General features: G+C 40.9%; 1 protein-coding gene across 3 annotated transcripts in view; it reads left to right on the top strand.

The window, feature by feature from the left end:
- ntrk2a (neurotrophic tyrosine kinase, receptor, type 2a) overlaps positions 1-14,137 on the top strand; it is an 85,297-nt gene extending 71,160 nt beyond the window's left edge. For 2 of the 3 annotated variants that reach the window (XM_019867165.1, XM_019867163.1), the window contains 4 exons: positions 132-287; positions 1,508-1,598; positions 10,301-10,459; positions 13,821-14,137. In XM_019867165.1, the coding sequence (XP_019722724.1) occupies positions 132-287; positions 1,508-1,598; positions 10,301-10,459; positions 13,821-14,006 (592 nt within the window). In that variant the 3' untranslated portion in view covers positions 14,007-14,137. The remainder of the gene's footprint in view (positions 1-131; positions 288-1,507; positions 1,599-10,300; positions 10,460-13,820) is intronic. The other variant, XM_019867164.1, reaches the window with a different exon arrangement.
- Positions 14,138-26,489: the final 12,352 nt, after the last annotated feature.

Below are 26,489 nucleotides of genomic sequence, written 5' to 3'. Positions count from 1 at the left end.
AACAACTCAAAATTTCCTTCTGCTTAACCTTCCATGTGCCCTACAGTAATAATTTTGTCCACCACAAGCATTAGAGAACATGAAGGACAGGACAAACCTTAACAGGCTTCTCCACATGCTCCCCCATTTAGGGCTCACGGTCCGGATGCAGTTCTGATGGCAGAAGGCCAGACCACCAGACCAGTGGAGCTGACTCAGTCGCAAATGTTGCACATCGCCCAGCAGATAGCGTCCGGAATGGTCTACTTGGCGTCACAACACTTTGTGCACCGCGACCTGGCCACCAGGTTTGTCACTTATGTCATGACTGTATAACACACGATCCATTAATAGGCCCAATGAAGGCATAAAAATACTGACCGCCCTCGCTAGGTTTGTTTGATTTAAATCAAAGCACAAGAGAGTGAATTTACTTCAGAACTCCAAATTCAGCAGCATTTTATTTCAACGTGTCTTCAAGCCAATCATTTTAATAAATTCAATAAGTCCCATAATTGCACTTATCATCCTCCAGCCCAGGGGTGTCAAATTCATTTTATGTCGTGGGCCACTTCGGAGTTATGGCTTCCCTCAGAGGGCCGATGCAAAATCTCAATGTTATGTATTACCCATGACAATTTGACATTTCAGTACAGATTTCAGCAAGGATCATGAAAGTTGACACACATGATTTGCTCCTGCGGGCCACATAAAATGATGTGGCGGGCCGGATCTGGCCCTCGGGCCTTGACTTTGACGCCTGTGCTCTAACCCAAGCATTGCCATGAAATAAGGTTTGAAACTAGAATCGTAGCGAGTAAACCAGCCTATTTCAAAATATTATACGATAATTCTTTCAACAAATGCTAACCTACATAGCGATACTCTCTCAAATTACATGTGATAATACAGAATTCTTAGCAAATACTAATACCAAAAATAATCCCCGTTCAATGTGCTTCAATAGTAATTGTCATAAATACGCACGCTTTTCCTATTATAAACAACAAAATCATTCATTGTAGCAAATGTTCCTGTTTTAATGTTACCTGTAGTAGGACCAACAATGTTTTTGTTTGTAATCCTAGGAGATGCCCGATCTGTTGTAATAAACTATTATCTCCTATGGTGGTCTGACAGTTCCGCAATGAGCATGTGATTTTCAAAAGTAGGATTTAGTTGGATCGTGAGGAACAGTCTGTTTTAAAATGGATTAAAATCAGACCATTTGTTTGAATTTCAACAGGCATAGTAAATGAGGAAACACAGTCTAGAAAATTGGATGGATGGAAATGAATTGTCATCCCAGGCCTGCACAAAATCGGACTTTTTCTTGTCCTTTAAAATGTTCAGTATGTACTGTAGTTGTTTCCCGAATTGAAGCCGGACGCCACAGCTAATCCATAAAACGCAGCTCAATCTGCAGTTGAACCAAATGTAAAAAGTTACACTGCGATTTCCGCGCGTTAAATCAATACCTGACTATCCTGGCACGCCGTGTTTCTCGGCTGACGTGTTTTGTCAACAGGAACTGCTTGGTGGGCGAAAACCTGCTGGTGAAAATCGGAGACTTTGGCATGTCCAGAGACGTCTACAGCACTGACTACTACAGGGTAGGTGTATGTGTCCAACTTCATTGCTTTTATACCGTTTGGCCCCACTCCCCCCACCCTCCATGATGCATGAGGCCCCCTTTTGCTCCCCCAGACCAGCATGGGCATGGGTGATTACTTGCTAGTTACATTCCACAGATGCCAACAAACATAGCATTAAACTGACAACCAGTTTTGTCAATAGTGAATTAGAAGTACACATTTTAACAGTGATGTCTGAGAATAAAGTTAATTTCAACCCTTCCATGCACAAAAATGCTAAGCTACATCAGGATTTTTTTTCTCAAGTGTTTTTATTTATTCTGTAGGCATGAAAAAAAAATAATGGCAGTGGATGGCAACACACATAAGCATCCATTTTTTGTGGTTGATGCACATCTGTGACATTAAGATTAATTCATATTAGAGAAAACGACATTTGAATCGCTGTCCACTCTCGTTACCGCTGTCCTTGAAAGGGTTCATTAAACCTAAAGTTTTTTTCAACTTAACATCGGTCATTCTTTTTATTTGAACGTGAGTGATTTAACTTGACAGAAACGGCTACTTGTTTTTTTTTTTATCAAATAAAAATTTTAAAAATTCACCTACCTCGAAACTTACCATGAGTAACTGACGCTCTTTATGGTGCGTTTGCAGCCAATAATAACTGTGGGTTGTCCCGAATCAAAGTGACATGCCAATAAAATGTCATACACACTGTAGACAGTATTTTTTGCCACAAAAATAATAAAAAGAAAACATTCGACTTTTTTTTGGGGGGGGGTCTCGTCATAGGAAAAAATGCAAATGGATGAGAGTTTCGATGACGAAAGGAGAATAGTTTGCATTAAAAAAAAAAAAAAATCGAGAATAGCCGCATACTTGACTGCCCGACCGTAATATACTGGGTCCATTGTACATTTATTATTCTGCTTGCAGTTTGTAGTTGTCGTAAAATTTCCCCGCATCACAGGAAGATCTGTTTCCAATGTCCTCACATGCCCCAGTTAACTGCAATTGGACGGGAAGAATTGACAGAAGTGCAAGCCCAATGTAGTGTGTTTTTAGTGTAGTGTGTTCTTTATACAGTATTCATTCACTATGACGTATGAGGAGGAATAATAATGACTTTTACTCAATGACAATCATTGAGACTGCCTAACTAATTAATTGAAACGCAGCTATTTTCATCTGTGTAAATAAATGTGCCCTTAACAACAGGAGATCCGAATACACAACTTACACAGCCATTCCGTGTGGAAATTCCCCTTTTAAATTGTCTAAATGTTGTCCCAATTAAATTCAATAAGGAATGTCAGTATTGTGCGGAATGAAAGGTGATGTGCAAATACGAAGATTCCCCTCTGGCTTTCTTTTGCACACTGTGACGGCAAACGATCGTTCCCCGCAAATTTCCCCCAACCCCCTTGTGTTCCACTACTCGCCTCACATCCCCTCTTCTCTTCAATAGAGCTAAGTGTGCTGAGGCTGTCGCCATGGCAACGCACAAAGGCAGCGCCGGTGAGCCGCTGAGTTGTATCCAACGTTTTCTCGGGAAGAAAAGTAATCAGGGAACTTGTGTTTAGTATGCTTGAAGCAGCGCTGGAGATGGCGGGGGAGGGTGGTGTGTGTGCGTGTGTGTGTGTGTGTGTGGGGGGGGGGGTTCAACCGCAAGTGAGAGCGAAGGAGACCAAAGTGTTGGATACCAGAGGGGATGAAAGCAAGCTCCAAATAAATATGCCCCAGCTGAGAAAGAAGTCAGTGATCGAAGGATAAAGAATCACACGGGGAAATGTACAGTGCAGCTGGAGAGAAACGCATCAGAACAGAGCAAAAAAACAAAAATGATTGCATCTCTCGTAAATGACACAAAGCACGGGGACGCAAGAAGAGGTGCGAAAATTTAATCGTGGTTTGGCATCCAGGCGAGTCAGCAGGACGTGTGTGTGTGTGTGTGTGTGTGTGTGTGTGTGCGCGTGTGTGCATGGGTGGGTGGGTAAGCGTGTTCACTCATGAGCTTACGTCAGAAAGAAGCCAAGATGACTCATAAAAGAATCAGCCTCCTACCTTAGTGTGTGTGTGTGTGTGTGTGTGTGTGTGTGTGTGTGTGTGTGTGTGTGTGTGTATGTGTGTGTGTGTGTGTGTGTGTGTGTGTGTGTGTGTTTGGGAGGAAATAGAAGCAAAGCGTAGGACTGACGAAGCTGTTTTAACGTCACAGCATCCGCTTACACACAAAAAGCTGGCAGACGCTTTGGATGCCTCCATTCTCGGATTTATTCCTGGGCTCCCCTTTCAAACCTTTTTTTTTTTCCATATTTTCCAGCCAGGTGCTCCTAACGCTCCCCAGGCAGACCCAGATGCCTCTCTGTACAAATCAAGAACTCGTATTTGATGGTTTTGGCAAACACTTGTCATTTTTCCAGCACAGCTTTTGTTGGCTTTAGGCTATTCTTATTTTACCCAGAAAAAGCAACAAAACTTTTAGGAGATTTGCAGTAGTATCATTTGAAGATTCACAATGTGGGGACGGAGATTTATGATAGTCTTACCAGTGTAACTTTTGGGGGATATGTGGTACTATTGTTTAAACCAGAACAATTTTTAAAATAATTTACGGGACTCTAATATCAAACTTTTCAACATGCATAACATATTGAAATTTACCTCAACTTTTGGGGGATTTATGGTCGTCTTATTTTAACTTGCTCCACTTTTAGGGGGTTTATGGTGGTTTTATTTGAACTAGCGCAAATGCAATTCGGATGCTTTTTCTCCCTGAACGTCATCACGCATAAATATGAGCAATAAAATGAACTGATTTGGTTGTATTGCTTTTTCCTGGGAACAAAGCACATACAGAGCCCTTTTTTTATTATTATTATTTATTTGTTTCTATTCAAAGCAAACAAAGAGCATCTTAATGAAGAAGCTGAGTGGAAGGAGAACCACACTTATCCCCCCCAAAGAAGAGCGCACACAGCTGTCAGACACATGACACATAAACACCAGGACGATACGCTTAAACACGTGTTAAGCAAACATTTTACAAAGCTTACAGAGATTAATTTTATTTTGTTTGCTGTTTTATCTACCGTGTGATAATTGTGTGTGGGTAGTTTTTAATTAGGGGATTTACGCTCATTAAAATTGCGTATTTAATCTAAGCTGGCTGTTATGTAAAATTCTTTTTTTTTTTTTTGCCCATGAGTACTCCGGTAGAGTAATCACAATATATTAATTGAATGCATCAGGAGAGCAACTTATTTCCATCTCATGAGAAAAAGAAAAAAACCACACACATACACAAAGGCGCGTTAAAAAAAAAGAAATTTAAAAAAAAAAGTTTTTGTTTCCATGGAAACACCGAGGCCAATTAACGTTTCTGTGTATCAAGGATTGGGTAGATTTGATCACTTAAGCCACACCCACATTTTTTTTTTTTTTTTTTTTTTTTACTGGCCGTGTTGCCATAGATGTTCCAGTGGTCACCGTTGAGTGGCAAAAATCTCCTCCGCTGCTGTTCTTGACCCCTCCCTTTTTACTCGAGTCATGCCCGGAAAATTTAGGCGACCGCCTGGCTGTAAAGATGCATATTCATGAGGCCGGGAGAGAGACAGACGGGAAGGCGACGAGAGGGAGGGAGAGGAGAGAGGGAGAGACACCAATGTCAGAAATGTAGGACTCATAATGGATGTATAGATTGATTTGTAGAAACAACAGCAAAGATGGATCAATGATGGATGGACGATAGAGTGCAGAGAAGATAGATATACGGCTAGATCGGGCATAATAGAGAGAGCAATAGTGGGGTTTAATGCTCGGCCAAAAATCAGGGTATGATAGCGATACGCATATTAGTTTGAAAGCAACGGCTCAGTTCACGTGCGGCACAGGGCACATCACTTAACAAATATGCTACAAACACACTGAAATAATGAGAGTCTCATTTCAATTTATGCCCGATCGGACTTACCGGTAGTCAGTGTGTAGTCTGGGCCAGTTTAGTGGAATACAAAGCAGCTAGACTCGCAGGGAGCCATGACCCCATGACTTGTGTTGAATGAATGGCAACAGGTGGAGACACAGCTTCAATGGATTTTCTGTCATCTCGTGGAAGAGCTTTTAATTGTTCTGGCTGTTACTGTGCTGTGTGCCGCTAGCATAGATTGATGAACAAAGATGCTATTTGTAGTCAACGTTTAGCTGTACTGTATTGTATTATATTGTATTGTATTGCATTGTATTGTATTCCCTTTAGGATAGCTCCATCTAGTGGATCCATAATGCAACCGCAGCCACTATTGTAGCTTCTATTCTATGCACCTTATAATGCGGTGCGCTCTAAATATGAAAACAGTTTTGAAATAGGCCATTCATTGAATGGCCTTATATTCCGAAGCACCTTATCATGCGGAAAATACGGTACTTTGTCACCCTCGGTCCAATTTTAAAAAAACTTAAAGATGAGCCGAAACGGCATACACACAAATAGTAGAATACAATGCGTTTGTGGATCCTGATTTAATTTAGCATAATTAAGGCTTAATTAAGTCTCTCTCATCCTCCAAATGACACTTAATCCCCACATCCACTGTTCGAAGGTCTTAAAAATGCGACATAATCAGTAAACAACATTGCAATAGTTGTCAAATTTGTAATTACTGTTTTGCGTTTTAGTACAAAAGAAGAAGAGGAAGCGCCAGCAACCACTTAGTAGGACGTTGGTGGGCCAAGAGGGGAGCCAAGGCTATGCGCTTTGGTTACCATTCTTTATTTAATTCAAATGTTTTTGTTTGGATTTCATTTTACGGTTGAAATACTCATATGAAATCTTTCACATATGGGGTGAATGTGTAATACTAATTTCGCACATCCTCATGCAAAACCAATCAGGTTATCTCTGCTGTACATTGCAGAGTTACCCTTGGAAACAACCATTCATCCATTGTAGGGCACCGATAGCTAAACAATTCAGCCACACTCACACTCGCATCTATGGGCAATTTGGAGTCTTGAATGCACCACACATCATGTTTTGGGATGGGGGAGGGGGGCATGAGCCAAGATTCAAACCCAGAGCCTCAGAACTGTGAGGCAGACATGCTAACCACTACTCCGTGATGCTCTTTACCTTTGGCAACAGTAAAACCAAATTTTGCCATTTCTTAATTTCCCCCCCAAATGATCAGAATCAACACATGATGCCTCAGACCAAGAACAAAAGATTTAGCTGGCGCACATGTTGCTGGTGTTACTGTCATCCATTACATTGGAGTTTTCCTGATATTGTATGATGCATTAAAAAAAAAAAAAAGTACTGGATCGGCACCAAAGTATAATGGTCTCTTTAGTGGCCGGAGGCCACACCCCTCATTGAAGTTGACCGGAAATCAGCTTGTTGTAATGCTGGTAACATACAAACAAAAGATTGAAACCAAACACAGGCGTAACAAACAATCAAACGAGGTGGCTGAGCACTTGAGTTATAAATATTTCAGATCTTCAGGGAAAATGAGCAGCCATGATGAATAAAACAAAACATCTAATGGGTATGACCAGGTTGAGACACATAAGTGAATAAATGATGTTTGAGAGCAAGAAGAAGACAAGCATGTTTGAGCTCCACGATGAAACACAACAATTTATTCCGATGGTATCCCAAGATCAAGAAAAGATAGAGTATATTATCTGCACAATGGCGTCCAAGCTATACAGTGGTTAGCTAGACTGCCCGCAGAAGTAAACCAAGGAGGGGGGAGAAGCATTAAAAAAAAAAAAAAAGCGCTACATTGAGATGAGGAAAAAAAAAGCAGACTTGACAAGAGAAGAAGAAGAAAGGTTTGCTTGTGAAGACTTAGCGCTCCAGAGATGGAGGCAGAACCTGATGGCTATCTATGTGACCGTCTACATTTTATGACGCCATTAAATAAGCCGCTGACTAGCACAGAAACGGGCCAAATGCGGCGCGCAGGCCATTAATAACGGACATAAACCTCGGAAAATGGACTGTCCTATCGGCGGGGTGCGACGGAGCGAGGACTGCCGGCGAGATTCATGCTCACGGAGAGCAATGGAGGAGAAGCCTGATACGAGACAAGATTTAATTCACTTTTGTGCCGGTTGAAGAAGGAGAAAGACTCGAGCTACATCGTCATATAGCGCACACTAAAATAAATAAACTGTTTCATACCCTCCGTGTTGATAGGCTATATAATACATTAAAACGTGTATTGCGGAGACTATAAAATATTATTCCATTTCGAATAAAGCACATAACAGTGGTGGGCGGTGCATTTCGGACCTGGGCCTTCAGTGAGGACTTGCGTGACCTCATCCACCTCATAGTACAACCTCTGTCATGTCGCAATATTACCGTATTGGCCCGAATATAAGACGGTGTTTTTTGCATTGAAATAAGACTGGGGGTCGTCTTATATTTGGGGTCTAGACATTATACCCATTCACGACGCTAGATGGCGCCAGATATCATTGAAGCGAATGCTGAACTTGACTCCCCAGGCCAAAGTGAACCCCTGTCACAAAGAATAAAATTAAAAATAGCGGTAGCACGAAGAAGAAAAATTAAAAAATAGCGGTAAGAAAGAAAAGAGAAGAAAATAATAGAAGAGATAACAGAAAATGGAGAAACGTAGCGACAACCTGGAGAAAAGTGGGTCGAAGATCGGCCAGGTTAACCGGTAGCTGAGGAGAAGTTATGATGTAATTTCCATTTCAAAAACCAGAAGTCATTCATTTACGAATGTGATTGCTCTTTAGTTTACATATTAAAATGTTCAGATACAGTATTAAGATTTGAATGAGGCAAAATAACATGCTTTTTCTCTCAAATATATGGTTAGAATCATTTGTTTCAGATGTACTGTAATTATTTTCTGTAGAAAAATTAATTTGGTGTTCAAAAAGTCTTTTTTCAAACTTGAGTCTTGAAAAAGAGGGGGTCGTCTTATAATCAGGGCCAATACGGTACAAAATGGCAACGAGACGTGTTGGTGTGCCGCTGGGACAAAAGACACAGACTCACGCGTACACACTCATATAATCACACATATGCAACACATAACCTCATCAAGGCCTTCGGTGGCTCCTCCTCCAAACTCTCTCCTTCCTCTATTATGGCGCACCTGCAGAATGGGGTATGGAGGCACTCCACTCTTGATTGCTACAAAGCCTGTCCTGTGCAGGAGCAGCTGTAATGCATGCTCTTGGACAGGAGAATATGTGAAGAGGATTTTGTATTATTTGCATGTGTTGATGAGCTTGCATTTTTTTGTTTCCCGGGCAGTTGCTTAATTCAAGTGTTGTACAGTTTCATGCTAATAATGTGACACTCTGTTGAGGAGGTCAACCTGGGATGAGGTAACATGTTTTCGTCCAATTTTGTAAGAGCACACACAGAATCAAGACCATCACGCAAACGCGCCAGTGACCCTGATGAGGACAAGTGCGATTGACAAAACTTTTGAGCAATTATTATGCCCATCCCTAGTTTAATAAGGGCAAGTGCGACTGTGTGACAGTCGCCCTCACGGAGCAAAGATGTTCTCCAAACGCTCATTTGTGATTTTTAATGAAAAGAGTTTGAGTCCCTCGGAGTATGTGATTAGCCGCTGATTGCTGCTCTCGGCTTGCTGACGCCGCTGTTGGTTATGACGATAAATCATAATTGGATTATTTACACTGCTAACCTGAGACAACCCAATTAAACTGCTATTGACGCAAATGTTTTGCAATGAAACTCACATGCTCGTGCCCGCACGCGTCACTGTCTCGCACTTTGATTATTTAATTACACATTTAACTAGCCAATTTTTACCTGCATGCGTCAATCGCTCGATTCATTGAAATATACTTTTATTGCCAGTCATGTATTCATCAAAATTGCGTTGATAATAAATGTTGGTGTCACTCGGCTGATTCAAACTAAGTGACTGTTTTCGTTTTAGTGTGGTCTTAGCGGGAAAATGCATTTCACAGGATAGTTGGGGCAACAAATAGGGAGGGCCTACTAGGTGTTAATCTGGCATCGACAAACAATTGTAATTGGTTATTTGGCTCCTGCATTTGCTTTTATGAGGACATGCAAGGGAATACCAAGAATCCAATTATAATCAGGTCACACATTGTGGAGGTACAGGACAAACCTGCTTATGTTGCTCAAAACTAATCCAGTTTAAGCCTTTCGGGGGTACACCGGTCACTACAGTGGACAGTTTATCAGGTTATCAGGTTACAGGGGGCATGAAAGGGTTAAGCATAAGATTTTGCTTTTGTACAATTTCTTACTCAACTCTAAAAGAACACTTAAATGTGTAGAAAATTTATTTTGTGCAGTTTCCTGCAGTTGTTATTCGTAGTTGTTGTTATTCGAACATCATTTGCCGGTTTGGATGATATTCCACTTCCATTTTTTGCGAGAACATTTTCGCATTCTCATCCTGAGCCTGCCTGAAATGTACGTGAGTTTAATTTGGATCGGGTGCAAGGTTTTTGCAATAATTCTGAAGCCCATCAAATTCCACTTCCTTAAAATTGTCAATAAGCACTTTGGAGGAGTGAAACATTTTGCAGCCTTGTTGAAAATGCACTCATCCACTTGATAGATTCACATTTAAATTGATGGCTGTGCAAATTTGAATTTCCTCCACATCTCATCAGCACGCTGTGTGCGTGCGTGTGTGTGTGTGTGTGCGTGCGTGTGCCCTTAGGTGGGAGGTCACACCATGTTGCCAATCCGCTGGATGCCGCCTGAGAGCATCATGTACAGGAAGTTCACCACGGAGAGCGATGTCTGGAGTCTGGGTGTGGTCCTCTGGGAGATCTTCACCTACGGCAAACAACCCTGGTACCAGCTCTCCAATAACGAGGTACAGTGCGCCATTCTAACTCCCATCTCGTCATCACTGCCCCGCAGACTTGAATCGGAAATATGACCAAAAGTAATGAACTGTAATTAGTCCACTGCGGATAATATTTTGACGGTTGATTGAAGAAGCTGATGGATATTCTGAAAATAATAAGCCCAAACGGAAGCCCGCTAGCTTTGATGATGTGAATAAATGTATGAATGTCTTAGTGCACTTATGCTAATGTTTCTGGAAATAATTTGGTTTCTCACATGTAAAAGCTTTTGTGGACATTTCTAACAATGATTGTGATTTGAGTTATATAGGAGAAGAGGATTTTTAAAATAAATAAAAGTTATGACAACTTCTTGAGGTAAGAGCACAGATGCTAATTTTGCTCTGAAATAGTCTCATTTAAACACAACAGTTTTTGTAAGATTTGGATTCATTGGCTGTTGGAATGGTTTCGTCAGCACCGGCAAGCGCGCACTTAAATGGTAGCGTATTTATTTTGGTACAATGGTTTACTATTTTTGTGTTCGAATTTCCTGATTAACTTTGAGTTTGGGTACAATTTCCAATTGTTTGGGAAATAGTCCACTTAGACTGCTGCTGTGCCATTTCCAACTCAATTATTGTGACATATTTAGAAGTTTGTACAACGGCACACATGCTAATTATGATGGGAAATAGTCCACTTTGAACATCGGAATAGTGCTTTTGTATTCTGATTAGCTCACACAGGCTTTCCTGCTAATTTTAGGTTACAATTTGTTGTCTGGTTCACACAGGTGAAGAGAGGTCGTTATTTTTTTTGTTTGTTTGTTTTTTATTATTATTTTTATTTTTAAATTTCTTGTCGTTCTTGAAAATTGCTCAATTGAACCCTTTCATGCAGCCTGTAACCTGATAACAGGCCAGGTGGTTTTTTTTGTTTGTTTGTTTTTTTAAATTATTATTTATTTTTAAATTTCTTGTCCTTGAAAATTGCTCAGTTGAACCCTTTCATGCAGCCTGTAACCTGATAACATGCCAAGCTGTCCACTGTAGTAACCGCTGTCTCCAAAAGGGTTCAAATGTAATGTTTGTGGTTTTGTGCTCATTATACGTAAGCAGTATTTCATTAGTTAACTTGGCACGTACCAGTCTTTCAACTTTTTTTTTTTTAAATTAGGTCGTACGGGCACACTTATTGGTTCAATTCAAACTGAAGAATAGTGCTTTTGTACAATTTCTTCCTAAATGTTCACAATATCTTGTTGGCCAGCTTACATGGGTGCACTTACGCTAATATCGAGTAAATATAGCCCGATGAACTCATACAGGCTTCTGTCTTTCTCTTTCTATCATTCTCACTCCCTCACTCTCTTGCTCTAAAAAAACAAATCCGTCCAATGTCAATGTCATAACAGTGCTTTTGTAGAGTTGCCTGTTTCCATTTTGGATTCATTTGTTTTTTGTTTTTTTGGTTACCGTTTGACTTTGAAAGGGCATTTGAAGATGACATCCAAAAAGCTCACATGCTGAATTTATGACCACACATTGGGGGTCTTTTAAATATTTAATACGCATACAAATCTCCCTTTTCTCGGGCTCTGACCCAGTTTCGAGGAAAGGCTGTCATCTCGAGCCCTTTAGCCTGGCCTTTTAACATTTCTGACCTCTCTCATCATTTTCCTGCCTCTCCAAGTCACTCTGGTTACATCCATGTTTAACCTTTCGGCCTCCACCTTCCATCCTTTCAACTCCTGACCTGAAAGGGATCTGCTCAGGAAGTGATGAGGTTGTGTTAGTTAACGTTTGTCTGGCGCAATGGTCAACTGACGACACAACAGTCACATCTTCGAGAAAAATAACACTAGACTTGTGCTCCTCACACACACACACACACACACACACACACACACACACACACACACACACACACACACACACACAGGCAGGCAAAAAAGTGGATATTCATCCGGGCAAGTAACGTGGGTTTTCTCCGGGCACTCCGGTTTCCTCCCACATTCCAAATACATGCATGGCAGGTTAATGGAACATTCTAAATTGTCCCTCAGTGTGATTGGGAGCACGAATGGTCGTTCGTCTATGTGTGCCCTGTGATTAGCTGGCAAGCAGTTCAGGGTGTACCCCACCTATTGCCCGAAGACTGCTGTGATGGGCTCCAGGATGCCCACCACCCTTGTGAGGATACGTGGCTTGGATAATGGCTGGATGGATGATATTTTATGACACACACACACACACACACACACACACACACACACACACACACACACACACACACACACACACACACACACACACACACACACACACACACGAATGGTCGTTCGTCTATGTGTGCCCGGTGATTAGCTGGCAACCAGTTCAGGGTGTACCCCACCTATTGCCCGAAGACTGCTGTGATGGGCTCCAGGATGCCCACCACCCTTGTGAGGATACGTGGCTTGGATAATGGCTGGATGGATGATATTTTATGATTATAGTTTTTTTATAATTTTATTTTTTGTCATTTTAATGATGGTGAAGTATATGTATTTATCACGGCTTATCAGGGTGTACCCCACCTATTGCCCGAAGACTGCTGGGATGGGCTCCAGGATGCCCACCACCCTCGTGAGGATACGTGGCTTGGATAATGGATGGATGGAGGATATTTTATGATTATAGAGTTTTTTATGATTTTATTTTTGGTCATTTTAATGATGGTGAAGTGTATGTATTTATCACGGCTTCATATTTTATCATAATCATTTCATGATTTACAATATATTTTGATCATTCCATTTTTGAAATTGTTTTAAATTACCTTAAGGCAGTAGTCAAAGCATGATTGCCTTCATTTACACTGCCTTTTGGTTATCCATTGTTTTCATCATAAATCTTTTCCTCTTGCCCGCAATTCCATTTTGGATGCACACCGTATAAAGGGTTCACTGGATGTGCACTTAATCGGCACACAGCGATCCAAAACAAGAGCTGAAACAAAATTGCTGACAATGCTCATTTTTGATTGACACTGTCAGAGAATTGCAGCATTCATTGAACAATATGTGCCAAATGGAGAAATTGTTTCATACATCTCTTGAATTAGACAGCGTAGCCTTACTGAATGGAGTGTCTGATTTCAAAGCATCTTTGAAGATTTTTGATCTCCTACAGGCGCCAAAAAGTGACGTCGGATCCGTGTGCTTGTCAGTTCCGATTGCGCCCGACTTCATCATGCGGGTTAATAATTCATAGATGCTGACTTTTTTTTTTTAATGCCAATCCTGCGCCGCGAGGTGAAGCCCATGCTCCCATCACTTTCAGCGAGTGTTCATCTCCCATGTTTGTCGACTCCCTCCCACCCCCGCACCCCAACTTTCTCTAGGTGATCGAGTGCATCACCCAGGGCAGGGTGCTGCAGCGCCCCAGGACCTGCCCCAAAGAGGTCTACAACCTTATGCTGGGCTGCTGGCAAAGAGAGCCCCACATGAGACTCAACATTAAAGAGATCCACGGCCTGCTCCTCAACCTGGCCAAAGCCTCGCCCGTCTATTTGGATATACTCGGATGAACGCGGAGGAAAACACAAGGTGTCACTGTACAGGATGTGAAAACAACTTTTAAAGGCAATCCAAAAAAAAAAAAAAGAAAAGAAGAATCCCCAAACACCTCCTTCCAATATTTCCCTTCTCATCTTTCCTGAAAAAAAAAAAGGGAAAAGATCCTTTTGGAACGCTTTGCTGAGTGACTCATTTCAACAGGGAATGCTTCTTGGAGCTTTTCCATGTAAATATGAAACTGTATGAAGGTTGCTGTTTTTTGGGGAGGATTTGGCTCCATGCAATATGGAGCCCAAATGACGCCGTTACCGCTTCCTCTCCATTAATTAGCTCCTCCTGCACACACACACAGATACACGCGCACATACACACGCCAACACACGCTCATTGACTAACACCATTTCATCTTTCGGTGTTGGCCCACAAGAAAGGTTGATAAAGGATGGACATTCCGACAAATTTCCTTGGGTGAATATTGGCAAAGTAACTTATCATTTATTTATTGAATGACATTAATATAAAAAAAAAGCTGTTTATATTTTAAATTGTATATATTTTGATGAATTTTATTTCTATTTCATTACTCCATTATTTTGCCCCTTACATGCAGAAAGTATCTAAACGCTCTCCCAACAAAGTGCGCTGAAAGAAATAACATTGGTCAACAGCAAATTTTTATCGGAGAGGCTTTATGAGTCCCTGAACATTATTTTTGACACAAGTTCAAAAATGTCTTTACTTTTTTTGTAGCACATCCGGGCTTTGAGATATTTTCATATTTTGTTTTGAAATTTGACCGATAAAGCTTGTGCAACACGTATTTGACCAAGTACGGGTGCCGTGGAAAAGTATTTGGCCCCTTCCTGATTTCTGCATTTTGTATTTCCTTGGGTTGTCTCTGTGTGATATTAAAATTGGTTTGATGAACTGAAATCTTTGCGTGTGATAAATATGCAAAGAACACATAAATCAGGAAGGGGCAACTACTTTTTCGGCACTTTAATTTATAGCTATGACGTTGCAGAAAAAAAATCCACCTGGTTCAGAATCCACCTATCCCTTAATACATGTTTTTATATATTATATAATATATTGTATGACGGTATTATTATTAACAATAATAATCATATTAAAATCTGACGTGCTGGAGAAAAAATAAGGGCAGATTCGGCATCAACACAAAATAGAAACTAGAGAAGTTTACTTGCATCTCCGATTAAAAACATGTCTTGACCAGTGTAATTATTAGATGAGCACGGAAATCATTTGGCAAGTAATTGTCATTTATTTAATTTAGTGTTTATGTGTAATTTATTATATTCTATATTTAATTAATTGTCGTAATTGTTCTCATTTTTGTATTTATTTGATTACTACTACTTATTTATTTTCGTGTTTCCTCATTTATACCTGAAATCACAAATTCCTTAAGAAACAAAATTGAAGTTACATGCAAAAATTCAACCTTGAAAAGGCCGAAGAGACAAAATAAGAACCTGAGGCTCAGAGCGAAACCACTTTGGACTCTTCTTGATGAAGTAAAAGCTCGCCGACGTGTCAAGTCGCTAATACCGCTGAGGTGGTGCAGTCGTAGCGATGTGCTAAAGTCTATTTGCCAGCCGGGGGAACCTCGCTCCATTCAATTTCTGCAAGCCTACAATCTACGTCTGCGTTTATCCAGTCTTGCAATATTTATCTTCATTTTTTTTTTTTAAAGATAACAAAACATTCCGCTTCACTCCTATTCTTGTTTTTGATCTCTACAACAAGCTCAAACTAAATAGGTGGATTTCGGAGGGCCATCCCCAATTGTTTATCTTTTAAAAGCATGACCGGGCTTGCTGTGCACCATTATGTCATTAGACCTTTTTTAATAAGGTGTAACATGATGACCATCCAAAGCCCCCCCACCCCACCCACACTTTGAAAAGTAACAGATGCTTCAATTTTGCTGTGTCGGGGGGTCGATTGATTGACATGGCTGCCTCACGTTCATGGCTATTAGTTTCAAAGGGGGTCGTTGTAGATGGACCTCTGAATACAAAACCTCAGAGGAAATGTTCCTAATATACGATAACGCGCATTATTACAGGGAAGAGATGTAATTCCATTGAGCTCCTCATTAGTTTAGCCTCTTAACAATGAAATATTTTGTAGTTTAAAAAAAACTGAGCAAACACGAACCTGAGACTTAAGAGCTAAACCTCTTAACTGCTGATATCCTCCCTTATAACTCTTCGCTTGTCAACAAGTGAAAAAACATCCTGATGACAAGATGCTAAAACGCATTTTCCCAAGTTTAACCCTTTCGTGCACCAATAATGATAACCTGATAACATGATAAGCTGTCCGCTGTAGTGACCGCTGTCCCCAAAAGGGTTCAGGGAAAGCGCTAACTTCGCCAGCATGGGGAACTCCACTCCCTTCACCTTCCATCAGCTTGGATATTTTTTTTACAAACTTCAAAATGTACCACAGTTCGTAGATTTGCCATTTCTATGGCAGCCCATAGACCAGCAAAGATCTGTTTGTTGCGACCACTTTTGCCAAGATGACTAAAGATAAACTCTTACATTAAAAATTTGTTTTGTTTTTTTATACATTTTGTCAGCTTTATGTTTTACTGTCTCACAAAGCTTTGCCACCCCTTTTTCTCGACGCAGTTAGATACGTGGCAGGTGCGGTTCTTCTGGTCAACTCATATTAAATGCTCAGGCCTCTTAGCACTCAGACATGCTTCAAAACTGTGAGTGTGTGTGTGTTACACAAACTGTTTACCTTCTCCCGCTGTCCCTCCATCTTTACACGCACACACACACACACACACACACACACACACACACACACACACACACACACACACACACACACACACACACACACACACACACACACACACAAACGCGTGCGCATGCACACACACTCGCTGAAAGACACTTACGACGGTCCGAGGAGGAAATTGAATTGTGCATGTTTTATTATTTGAGCGCTGCAGTCCTCTGTAATGGTGTAATGTATATTTCATTACGGGGGGCCTAATGGGCTCCATTAGCGCGGGCCTCCTCGCAGACATTCAAGACTTATTGTTTTATGGCACAGGAGGAAAGAGGGGGAAAGGACGACAGAGAGGGATGAGGAGACGTGGTGTGGCAATGGGAGAGAGGAGTCGAGGGCTTGGGAGGAAAAGGTTGCAGGCGTGACGGTGGAGTAGACGAGTAAAGGTGGGGTGTCGCCGCGGGATAGTGAGCGTCCTCGAGGAGTCGGTGAGAGTGAGCATCCATCATTTTGCAACACAGTCACTACACGCCAGGAGTGGGCAAAGCATTTATCATTTGGGTTTTTTTTTTCCCTGTCTTTTTGAGTTGCTTTATGTCTGAACTGTTGTGTCACGGTACAGAGGAGTTTGATACACAGTAAACCAGGCTTTACACGGTCAGGATTTTGGAGTAGTCGCTGATGGTGTCTTGGTACACTCGCCTGACTTGTGTGCCACTCAGTGACGATGTGTATGTGGGTGTGAATGATTGTTTGTCTCTATGTGTGCCCTGTGACTGATTGGCGATCAGGGTGTAGTCTGCCTTCCGCCTGAGGTCAGCTGGAATAGGCTCCGGCAACTCCCCGCGATCCTGTTCAGGATAAGCGGTGTTGAAAATGGATGGATGGATAGATTTTGGAGTCGATCTCCAATCATCAATCAGCGAGTTTGAAAAAGAAAACGATAACCAATCACCAATCAATAACCAATCAAAAGACCACGACAAGCCAACTTTCATGTAGAATTCACGGCCCCTGAAATGCATTGGCAATAATCATCACAATAAAAGCCTCAAAATTCTCCTGAAAACGCCGGTAACAATTAATACACGGAAAATGGATGAGAAAACCTGACATTCGCCCCAAAGAAACCAAAACGATTTGAAAATATTGAAAAAACACAACTGTACATTCTGAGAAAACTTGGATTAACGATAGCAGCATGGAATATCTCTGGAATGAAGAAGATTGTGTGTGTTGTAAGGTCTTAATTTTGATCAAAGCGGTCTCAAATAGAATACGGCGGGATAGGCCAGGCTGTGATTGGCTGGCGACCAGTTCAGGGTGTATCCACATCAACTGGGATCGGCTTTCGCTCATCCTTTACCCTAATGATGAGCAAGCGCTATCGAAAATATTAGGTCGACAGAACAGGAGTAGTGAGACAGGCAGTGATTAGTGGTGGTGGGGGTGGGGGGAAATATTAATTGAATTCATTGATCATTAAATCATTCATTTACTTGTACAATTTGAATTGCTAATAAAATGAACATTTTCGCTCTACCTTTAACACTTTTTTTTTCCTCTTCAAATATTTGTAACTAATCAAAGAACCAAATTTAAAAAAGAAAGCTGTATGTGTGCCCACTCCTGCTACACACACACACACATGCACACACATTTACATACATACACAGTCGCCTGCATGCTACAACGAGAGTCACGCTGTAAATACAACATGCATGAGAGGAGGGTTTTTTTTTTTTAAATTATGTTACTATAAAGGGCAACAAAAAAAAAAGCATCAAATCATAACCTCAAGCATTTGGTGTCCAGAAACCTTCATGTAACTACAATAATAATAATGTGGATAAAAATGATCATATGATGTGGAATTAGAGGTCTTGCTTCATTTAATGACAACGGCACTTGATGCTATTGATGTTTGTGTACTTGACTGGATAAATTGTTTCACTGGGTTGATTTGTAGTCATTTGGTACATCGTCCTCTATACGTATACTGTATGCCGATACCGTCCATGAGTAAGATTGGCCAATACTGATCCCGATCACATGTATCAGCTGCGCATTTTTCACTTTCAGAGAAATGATTAATTTAATAATCGATGAACTAGTCAATTAATTCTTTGATTCATTGATTAATTAGATTGGAAAAAAACAAAATCTATCCAAATTTCCATTCCTTTACTTGTACAACGTACAAAAAAAAAAAAAAAAACAGGACATAATTACAAATTGACAAATTGACGTACTGCAAAGTACGAGCTGCGGGTGATCGGTTTTTGTGATCAGCAATAAAAGGCATTGATCAACATATATGATGTATATTCCACAGAAATCAACCGATCGGTGGCTGATCGATCGGAGCCCCACTGATATATGTATACTGTATACTGTTTTTGTTTTCCACGGTTGCCTTTTGCAGCCCTAAGAACTGATGTTTTTCAAGGTGGTCGACCGTTAAAGAGACTCCACACAACCACTCTGGGCAATAATGCAGAAGGCAGAGTGCATGCTTGGGTTTAAAAAAAAAAAAAAAGAACAAATCTCCCCCAGCTTTCCATAAAAATAAAAATCAGATAGACAGCACTGCTTTGTTACTCAAGCCAAGTGTAAAGTGTAAAGTCCAGCGGCAGTGTTTCGATTATTTGTCCTTTGGTGAGCAAGATTTTGGTACTCATACCAAAAAACTGTGGATGGAGGAATTTATTTTTCTGTTTTTGTCATTTTGTTGACTCAAAGTAGACTGTTCCCCCTGTCCCACAAAGTATGGTGGATGGTAGAGTTTTATCTGGTCGAGTCTAAATTAATGTCTTAGATCGTTTCCATTAACCAGGATTTCGTTTTGGTAACTAAGAAAGTTCATGATTTTTTTTTTTGCACTTTTTCTTCTTTTTTTAAGTGATAACGTAAGTGTTCCCCATTCCTTAGAATCAAAATGGTATGGTTGCATCATCTCTCGTACTGTTTTTCCACTGTTTTTACTTTTAGGATTTGGGGGGGCGGGTTGTCATTATGCAACTGTCAATCCCTACCCTAGAGAAAAGCCCCCATTTTTTTCCACTTCTGTTTGTTAATCTTCATCATTTTCCAGATGGGCTGCCAACTAACAAAATCCATCAATATTATCACAGGTTAAACCACGTTAGTCAAAACGGAAGTGCCCCACCCCAGAATTAAAAATGGTTCAGTCCCATCATTTCCCATCCACGAAGTAGCCTCCCAACGAACAAACACAAATACGGAACACTGCAATTTTTCACTTTTGTTTAGGAATTATTTTGTCTTTTTTTGCCAAGTATTCCCCCTGCTAAAAACACGTTAGAACTGTTTCCCTGCCACCTTGGAACAAGAAATGGCCCGCTCCTGTCCTGAACCAGGAAGCAGCCTGCAAGCCTGCAAATGAACACCCACCAACGTGGCGCCCCCGGATTTCCCCCCCTCCTCTGTTTCACTTTCGTGAACTGTCCAGCCTTGGTGCAGGTCTGTGCTTTACTGAGTGACATGATGTTTTGAATTGTTTTGAACAGTCAAATTGACAAGTGGAACAGTGGAGTTGTGTTTTGACTCAAAAAAAAACAGAGATGAGATTACTGCTGAGGGAGTGACAATCAACGACTTTGGACTTTCTCTCTTCTTTAAGTGACCTACTGTACCATAGACTCCTTTTCACTTCTATGCTGCCTATACTGTACGTGTGCGTCTCTAGAAGTGCTTCTTTTTCTTCTTGTTTTTTTGTAAAAGGGAAAATCAAAGTGATGAGGAATGAACAACAACAAAACACGTGTATAAATGTGAATAAGCTGCTGAAAGAAACAAAGAGTTGCTCACTGTGTCCGACATTGTGTTGCCATCTCCTTTTTCAATCTCATCAAAACACTCAGACACAAAATGGCGTGCCGAGAGCCATATGAGCTCACTTGCGTAAGAAATGGTCCAGAAAAGTGGAGTTCTACAATGTGAACTCGTAAGACACATTTGAGTTGTCTTTTGGGAAGTAGGGTTCTAACAAGCAAACATCCACATCCTGAACAAAAATGTCAGCTTTTTATTTGGATCTTCTGTTTATAGACCTTTTGACAGGTTTATGAGTGATGGTAAGCCAAAGGAGAAAATACCATACAGTAAAATACATTTTTATTTATATAGCGCTTTCACAACTGCTGTAGCTGTAACAAAGCAATTTACAGAACAGTTAACATAAAATAAGAAAATAATATAACACAACAACGGACAGTCATGCAATCTTAACCACTTTTCCTGCATACGATTTGTTGTTTGAAGCAGTTCTCAATGAAAGAGGAGAGAATCAAAGTGTCCTTTCACCAGTGGATCAGAGACGTACGTCATGCAGAAAATGTGCACATGTCTGCTACGAGCTAAGTTTGAAAGCAAACAAGAAGCTGTAGCTTCTATCGATGAAAAAAAGAGATTGGCTCACTTCTCCTGTCCCATGTAAATCCGCTTCAATTCCAAGCGGCGACTCTGAGTTCCAAATACGCATTCGCGTTCCGCGCCGACGCTCCTCTCTCCTCACCTCGGCCCCACAAGCTATCCATCCAGCCGCACCAATGCAGACTATCCAACAGCGCCGACATCCCCGCTGAACAAAACGGGGCTGTGAAAAATGCTGCCCATTAGAGGTGCATAAAAACATAAGCGCCCTGGGGCTGTCCAGCGGTGACAATCGACAGTCAAATGGTAAGGAGGCCATGATAACGAAACTATCCATACTTCAATTTTGTAACCATTAGTGAAACTGAAAATGAAAAAAGTGATATTGAAAGCAATACCTGGGTAAAAGTATTTTTACAGAAATTAATGTAGGTCAAAGTTTATGTTAGCTTGTTAAATATAACTCGAAGAAAAATTAAAAGTTACCAGAATTATAACCCACATGAAAATTCAACTTAAGCACATTAACAAACTATTTGTAGCCTCGTTACACTACAAGACTAGTTATACTTTTTTTGTCATTCACAGTTCAATGAAAAAAAAATCTTTTCAAACTTTTAAGACAATTGAGCTAAAACGTTCCCTAAAATACAGCATACTATATCTTTCTTTATTTGATAGAAAATAGAGAAATGTTACTTTTCACTTCTTATGATGGGAAACTGTCGTAATTGAACAAGTTCAATCAACGAAGTTCATGAACCCGTTCGTATTTTGGGTGAATATAAATGACTGTACACACTGTAAACGGGCCTTAATTAGTCAGAAAAGTACACGATTTGGCAACCCGGCAACCAACAGGCTCAAAATTATTTGTTTCAAACTTCAAAGCACAACATTAAAATCTAAATATATTTTTTTAAATAAATAAAGAAAAGATACAATAGCTTAGAAATGTTGGACACATGACTGAAAAATTAAAAAAAAAAAAAAAAACTAAAAATGCTATATTTATTTGTTCCAAATTGTGTTATAGTTTACGATACAATGGCGGAAACCCCCTGTGTCCAAATATGGTCGATTTCATATATTTTTTTCAGAAATCGATACTATTGGTCAGTTATTGACGATTCTTTGCCGATGCAATGTTAATGGTTTGCTAAACGTGCCATTTTTGTTGTGACTTTGGCAATGCGCGCATTGTGCGTATTGGCGTCTATGCAAAATGCTACTAAATTCTCATGAGGACAGCCTTAACCTAGTGTGTGTATGTGCGAGTGGTAGTGGAGGGTGGGGGTCGGGGGTCTGGGGTGAAATTGATTTGTTGTCACTGATCACCACTTTATGACAAACGACCTCCTGGAGGAGTATTGATATGGTGGCTACACTGCTTTATTAAAGCCTTTTTGGACATGCATCTGCAATATGATACACTAAGGTATGATATAAAACTAGATTGACTTGCGCTATGAACTGCTAGCCTCCGTTTAGGCTGTAGAAGTCGAGCTTGTATTCACCATCAAGCTCAGTAACCATTCTGGTTAAAAACTTTATGAGGAGCGGGCCGCACATCGCCGGGTCCGTTCAAGTGAATGAGAGCAAGTCTGGTTTTTCAAAACAAAGCATTTTTTTCCCCAAAAAATGAAAAACGAAAAAAACAGCTTTAAAAGCTAATTACATCTCAGTGAATAAAAAAAAAAAAAAAATTGTCAAAACGAAATAAAAACGAACCGACAATGACACATCTGGAAACAATTACAACCCTGGCTCGCACAGCATCACATAATCGTAACTGACTGAAGTTTACTCCAGAGACAGCCGATGATGCTTCCGTGTGTCTTGATCCATATCCCTTAATCACCTCGTCTTTCACAACCTTTACATGACAGCGTTAGTTAACGGAGCGCAAATACCACAAAGGTCGTGCTTGAGATTACATTTGAGCTTCAATGCTTCCTGCACAGTTGATGGATGAAACTCTACTTTGATAAACTACTGACAGGGAACCTTTTTTACTATCAGGAGCCATTCCGATTATGAAGTCCTTTGAGGGTCGTGATAAATGTATGGAAAAAAATATGATGAGCTTGTGTTTTGAATTGTTTTGAAGGGTCAGAATTTCAATCACATGTTCAGGTTTAAATTTGCATCAGAGAGTGCTCACATTTTTGACTGATTTTGAACCACTTTATCCTCACAAAGGTCACTGGGCATGCTGGAGCCTATCCCAGGTCTCTTTGGTCTTATCAATTTTAGTTGTCCCCATTGAAATGGTCATGCCATAAACTGATACATTATCCATCCATCAATCCATCCATTTTCTGATCAGCTTATCCTCACAAGGGTCACGGGGGGTGCTGGAGCGTTATCCCAGCCGTCTTCGGGCAGTAGGCGGGGGACACCCTGAACTGGTCGCCAGCCAATCGCAGGGCACACAGAGACGAACAACCATCCACGCTCACACTCACACCTAGGGACAATTTAGAGTGTTCAATCAGCCTGCCATGCGTGTTTTTGGAATGTGGGAGGAAACCGGAGTACCCGTAGAAAACCCACACAGGCGCGAGGAGATATCCTTTCCTAGCCTTCCTAGCGATATTGGAAATGAAAGCACCTTTTCATCGCTCCTTCCCCTGATGCCATAATCTAAAAAAGGTGAAGGAAAAGATGGGATAAAGCTGAGCAAATTTGACTTTCCGTTAGAGGCCCAATGTTTTCCAGCTGGCTTGGGAACCCCCAGGAGGAGCTGAACGAAGTGGCTCGGGAAATGGAAGGCTGGACTTCCCTACTTAAACTGTTGCCCTCACGATCCGACCTCAGCTAAGCGGAATGAACGGATGAATGAATTAAAATGAATTAATCAATGGCAATGGCAAAGTGTCATTACCAGTGTAGTTGCAGTTATGTTGGTGAGAGGATGTTAGCAGTGCAGTTGTGGATACTTTTGGCGTTCTCAATGTGGAACTTGGCATTCTCCGATTGCACGTGCAGCTAACTAAAGCTTGCCGTTGCTTTAATTCCACCCTGGTCCTCTCATCCTGAAAGATGCGACAGCTGTGGGGAAGAAAAACTGTTGAGGGCAGGAAGAACGCGCGCGCACACACACACACACACACACACACACACACACACACACACACACACACACACACACACACACACACACACACACTAAGGCAAGAGACTGGCGCTGATGCTTTGTAATGACGCCAGCTACAATTATGCAGTCATCATGTTCAAAGAAACCACACGTGCTTATTAGGTCTTCAACATGCCCCGTGCACCTGTGGGTCACATGAGCCACACCACAGGGAGGATGACTGTTTGTGTGGGTGCGTGTGTGCATGTGCATGTGCGTACAACGGCACAGCAATGAATGCGTGCTGTGTGTGGTTTCCATTGTGCATTATCCCAACAACACACCCAATACCATTTCTTGACTATACTCACACAAAATGTCCTGTTTAGTTGAATTACAACTTCTCAGAAAGATAGGGCTCATTATTCTCTGCCTATTCCATTTATTGATTTAGTTATTCCGTTATTTAGTTATATATGATCAATAGCGAGCATTTATTTTGAATTTTCAAAAACTGAAGGAAATCAAAAATAAAAATACACATTTGCAGACAGAAATATATTTGGATATAAAAGATCGACACAACCCTGAGAGGTTTTTGTGATGTCAATAATTAAGACCGTTTAATGTGACCTGTAGTTTGTGCAAATTCATATCAAATAAATAAATAAATAAATAAAAATCTTTTGAAGAGGGAAAGTAAAAATAGAAATCTACTGAGATAATTATGGTTGCAAACATACGCCTGCCTTCTTATGACTGGGGATGCGGCTCCGTTTCAGTTATTACACTCTTACTACAATGCTATTACACTCCCATTTCTATGAAATTGCACTATTACTATAGTGATGTATCATTGTGACAAATGTATTACAGGATAATTACATGTCAAAGTTTTAAATTTGACATAAAAATAAAAAAGGATCCAGGCATTTCGAGGACCAATACGAAGGATGGCTCAAGAGATGTGAATGTGGTTACAAACAATATTGGGCTTCGTAACTGTGCCCTATGGTGAGTGCCCTCACCATACAAGAGCGAATGCTCCGGGAGGACACAGTGCGAATGGAAAAGGCCGGAAAAAGAAGGACAAACTGGTGAACTGAAGTCATTTCTCATCCCGCGTGGTCTCCTCTCGCTCTCCTGCTCAAGTTTCCTGTTCCAGCCAAACGGAACAGCCAGCAGCGTGATCAAGATTTATGAGCTTGGAAATATAAGACACTTGTTGTCGGGCGGAGGGCGGGGGCGCAGGTGGCGGGAAGACGGCGAGCGCGAAGATGACACCACAAGGAGATGGAGGGAATAAAAACAAGTGGGACAAAGAGCCAGGACGTCGGCGCTCTCTCCAAATGCCATCATGATCATCGTCTTTGATGCCAATCTGACATGCCATTTGGATGCTGTTATGTCATCGAAAAGCAAGCAAGTGCGGCAAAGATAAAGGGCTAAATGGAAGACATCAAACATGGGGAAAAGCGCCACATCTCCGAGTCCATTAGCTAACCTCGTTTGATAACACACTTATTTGTTGTTTTTGTTGTGTGTATTTTTTTCTTGAAGACAGCACATGAAAGCAGCAAGCAGCAGTAGTAAATGGGCTCGCTTTTCAGAAAATTCATTTTGCAGGAAAAAAAATAAAATTGGATCCTCAAGCACAAAGACATTGTATGTCTGCTGCTATTGGGCAGCAACGAATCCCTTGAGGGCAGGAATTATTCGAGTTTCCTCTTTTATTGCCATTCAACAAAATTTAACAACTGGCTCTGTCCACATGGTGGAAACGCAAATGCTTTGCAATTTTGCGTCAACAGTTCATCTAGTAGAAATATAGTTTAAAAAACACAGCCTCACCTGGATACGGCAACAATAAGTAACTGCTGGCCCATATCAAACCATCCATTTTTGGGCAAAAATCATTGAAAGGGCTGAAAAATAGCATTGAAAAATAGCAAAAATCATTGAAAGGGCTGTTTTTCCAAATGATTCACAAAATGAGTGGCTGAACCAGAATTTTCCAAATGACCACCTGAAAAACGTAGCTCAAATGAAAGATTTTCTCTCTCAACCAGACACAGAAAAAATTGTTCATGCTTTTATTTTCAGTAGACTCCATTACTGTGATGGTGTCTTGACAGGTACGATTAAAAAAAATAAAATAAAAATCAATCAGGCAGCTGCAGCTGATCCAAAATGCCCCGTCCCCTTTGAGGGACAGCGGTTACGACAGTGGACAGCTTCTCATGTT

The sequence above is a fragment of the Hippocampus comes genome, unplaced genomic scaffold, assembly GCF_001891065.2.
Source record: "Hippocampus comes isolate QL1 unplaced genomic scaffold, H_comes_QL1_v1.1 scaffold322, whole genome shotgun sequence".
Lineage (NCBI taxonomy): Eukaryota > Metazoa > Chordata > Actinopteri > Syngnathiformes > Syngnathidae > Hippocampus > Hippocampus comes.
Note: the sequence above shows the minus strand (reverse complement) of the source record. Positions and strands in the feature narration are given on the sequence as shown.